Source organism: Benincasa hispida, chromosome 3, assembly GCF_009727055.1.
Source record: "Benincasa hispida cultivar B227 chromosome 3, ASM972705v1, whole genome shotgun sequence".
Lineage (NCBI taxonomy): Eukaryota > Viridiplantae > Streptophyta > Magnoliopsida > Cucurbitales > Cucurbitaceae > Benincasa > Benincasa hispida.
Genome location: NC_052351.1, coordinates 53,933,741 through 53,937,721, shown reverse-complemented (window position 1 = coordinate 53,937,721; position 3,981 = coordinate 53,933,741). Strand labels below are relative to the sequence as shown.

The 3,981-nt window shown below is 34.8% G+C and overlaps 1 protein-coding gene across 1 annotated transcript; it reads left to right on the top strand.

The window, feature by feature from the left end:
* The first annotated feature begins 628 nt into the window (after positions 1 to 628).
* Positions 629 to 3,507, top strand: LOC120073623 (zeatin O-glucosyltransferase-like). The gene is made up of 2 exons (XM_039026431.1): positions 629 to 1,478; positions 2,969 to 3,507. Exons 1-2 carry the CDS (start codon positions 629 to 631, stop codon positions 3,505 to 3,507), a joined length of 1,389 nt encoding a protein of 462 aa, XP_038882359.1.
* The last annotated feature ends 474 nt before the right edge of the window (positions 3,508 to 3,981 follow it).

The window sequence follows — 3,981 nt, the reverse complement described above, 5'->3', positions numbered from 1 at the left end:
GTGTTCGATTTTACTTTTACATTCTAGTTCAATTCATTTGGTCAACTTTGTGAAAATTCTTTCTGAACTTATGACTCACAAACAAGAGCAAATGTTAAATCTTAACAAAATATAAGAGTTAATTTCAATCATTAATAAATTACAAGGGTTAATTTATCAACTAAAAGTTCATGAGTATGTTTATAACCAATTCCATAATTTTGAAATAGTCTATGTAGTTATCTATATAATATATAAAGTTTTGGAATGGCAAATTGGGACAAAACTTTTAAATATATAGCATTTTTAATCTAGGACCTATTCAAGATGATTATAGATTATAACCTCCCCCAAAAGACAAAACAAAACAACAAACAACATTTCTCTTCACCACCACATTCCAAGTATGCACACATCATCAATAGATTAAGTAGTTTTAATTGAACAAAACTTTGTCATTGCCAAAATTAATTGACTAATATTTTCCAAATCCCAAAGGATGAACAATGCACATACAAAATTAACATCCTTGGAGTGTACAAAAAACCAACCAATACAACATCACTTCTCTTCAGTACCCCCTCCCTTATTTATACAACCATCAATCAACTCCAAATACATCTCAACTCTTTCCTAGCAACTCACAACCATGACCCATGATGGTCATGTTGTGGCCGTCATGGTACCGCTGGCAGCACAGGGTCATCTCAACCAGCTTCTCCACCTCTCTCGCCTCATCTCCGCCCGCAACATCCCGGTCCACTACATCGGGGCCGCCACCCACAATCGCCAAGCCAAGCTACGCATCCACGGTTGGGATCCATCAGAGCTTGCCAACCTCCATTTCCACGACTTCATCATTCCTCCTATTCCCTCTCCTCCCCCCAACCCCAAAGCGGAAACCATGTTCCCTGCCCACCTCATCCCGTCGTTTCGGACGGCAGCGATCCACCTCCGCGACCCTCTCACACATCTCTTACGCTCACTCTCTTCCCAGACAAGAAGAATCATTGTGATTCATGATTCCTTAATGGCATCAACCGTTGAGGATATTGAGTCCATACCAAACGCAGAATCTTATAATTTCCATAGTGTCTCAGCTTTTGCCATGGCCATTTATGATCTTGAACAAGAAGAAACAAAAGGTAAAGAAAACTCCATAATTAAGGATCTTAATATTCCATCTCTTGATGGTTGCTTCACTCCTGAGTTTTGGGAGTTTGTGGAATTGCAATTTGGAGTCCCAAGAAAGTTCTCTGGGAATCTCTACAATACTTGCAAGGCTATTGAAGAGCCATATTTGGAGATTCTTCAAAGAATCAACCATGAGACTAAGCATTGGGCCATTGGGCCTTTTAATCCTGTGGAATTGGGCCCATCAAACCTCAATACTCATCCTTGCTTGGAGTGGTTGGACCAGCAACAGACTAATTCTGTGGTCTATGTTTCCTTTGGGACTACCACCGCCTTGGAAGACGAGCAAATCCTTGAGATAGCAGGTACTGTCTCGAATTCAATACAATCCACTTTTCATCTCTAACATTATAATTCAATTTAATATTTAGAATAAGTTTTTGTTATTAATATATCATTCTATCTACGAAGCATAGATACAGATGCGAATACGATAGAATATGTTGATATGTCAATTTCTAAAAACCTAGGGTATTGATATGTTGACGATAACTTCTTTTTCTTTAAGAAAATCTAGGATATAGCTAATTTTAACATAAAGATGCTAAGTATAATCCACTAATCATGAAATGTCAAGTTCATGATAATAATATAAAATACAATACAAAAAGCAAAATCATAGACATTGAAGTACAATAGTCAATCGAAAGCAATAGTAAAGGGACTCATATTGATTTGAGAAGAAAAAAAAATAGAGGGAGAAGTATAAAGAAAAAGAAAGAATTTCTTCATTGAAATGTTAAAGATATTCAAGTGGTTATATTTTGCGGGAATTTGTGGGAGACTTCGACATGAAGATGAAGATCGGATGATTCTTGAGTTTGATCTTTTTAGTCTTTTTCTTTTCGTTTTAGACTGGGGTAGTGAACTTATTAAATAGGTTTGTTTAGTTTGGATTGAGAAAGATTAAAGAAAATGTTAACACTAAAATAGATACGTCAAATCGGGTGTCAGATACGTATCTGAGAAATGAGAAATATCTAAAAGTATCGATATCTGATATGGATTTTGATTGATGATGTAGAGCTAAAAAAACCCATTTGTATATATAACTATTTTGATTTGTGATCACTAATTAAATAGTGTAATTATTTTCATGGATTTCTTTTTGAAATAGACGAACGAGTTGGTACCATTTATTCCTCTTATCAAGCCTTTTTTTAGGCGGGTTAAAGTCTATTTAGTTAGAAGATGTGTTTAGCTATTTTCCTAAATAACAGTTGAGTTAGAGATTTTTATTTAATTTAGATTTTTTTCTTGTTGCCAAAAAAATCAGAAAAAAATATTTTTTTGGTTTCTAAGTTTTTTTTTTTTTTTTAATTTCTATTTATCCCTGCATTTCAAAATGTTACAATTTTAGCTTTTAAGTTTAAAGTTTGATTTGAATTTAATCCCTAAATTTCTAAACGTTGGTATTTGAGTTTTGTTTCAATTTAGAATTTATGAACTAAACTTAAATACTAAAAGTATAACATTTTGAAATTTATGGATGAAATGAACTACATCCAAAACTTAGAACCAAAACGATATATTTCCATTATTTTTTTTTTATCATTTATGTTGGATGAAATTACTTTTATACCCTGCATTCATTAAATACAAAAGAAAAGGAAAATCATGTCATCCTCTCCGTGTTCCTTTGTGTTGCATTGTTATAGTTTTTTGTGTATCTGTAATATCGGTAGTTGGTTAGATAGTTTCTTAATTTCAGTAAATATCTATGATATTATAGATACACAAAACCTAACTCTATAGTAAAATATATGTATTCTAACAGGCATTATTAATATTGTAGGTGGATTAGAGAGAAGTGGGCAAAAGTTCATTTGGGTGTTAAGAGATGCAGACAAAGGAGACGTCTTCGATGGAGAAGTTAGAAAATCAGAGCTACCGGAGGGGTTTGAAAAACGGATGAAAATGGAAGGGAGGGGGTTGGTGGTCCGAGATTGGGCGCCGCAATTAGCCATTCTTAGCCATGGTTCGACGGGAGGGTTCGTGAGCCATTGCGGGTGGAACTCGTGCATGGAGACCATAACCATGGGGGTTCCGGTGGCAGCGTGGCCGATGCACTCTGACCAACCGAGGAACGCTGTGCTGATGACAGAGGTGCTCCGAGTTGGTCTCAACATAAGAGATTGGGCTCATCGAGACAAGCTTGTAATGGCAACAACTATTGAAAATGCACTGCGGAAGCTTATGGTATCAGAGGAAGGTCAAGTGATGAGGAAGACCGCGAAGGAGCTTGGCGTCAATGTGCGTCGATCGGTGGAAGACAAGGGAGTGTCTCGAGTGGAGTTTGATTCTTTCATTTCTCATATTACAAGAGACACTTGATTAAGAAAAATACTTGAGTGCTTCCAGAGTTGTAATAGTTTTGCACAATCTAATCTAATCTCAAAACTTTTCTTTTTAAAAAATATTTTTTTAAACACTTTTTTCCCTTTGTGATTGAAGAGATTGCATGGAGATTTGTCCATTCTTAGAGACACCTAAGTATTTCTCTTTAATAAATCCTTTTGTTTTTATGCTTATCTTTGTCTAACCAAACTAACGATTTAAAGTTTTGGAGATTTTTCTGTAACGATTCGACTTTTCAAGATTTCTGACTGAGGTTATTACTACCATGCATGCAATTCCAAAATTAAAACTAGTTGACCATTTAAACTCAAAATAAAGATTTTCTTTAAGTAAATAGAAGATCGTTAAAATAATCTTAAAGATTTCTAAAAGAATGTTTAGTTTGGGATCCCTAAAATGTTGTTTAAAAACAAATAAATAAAGCATAAAGCAAACATTTAAATTTGAAAC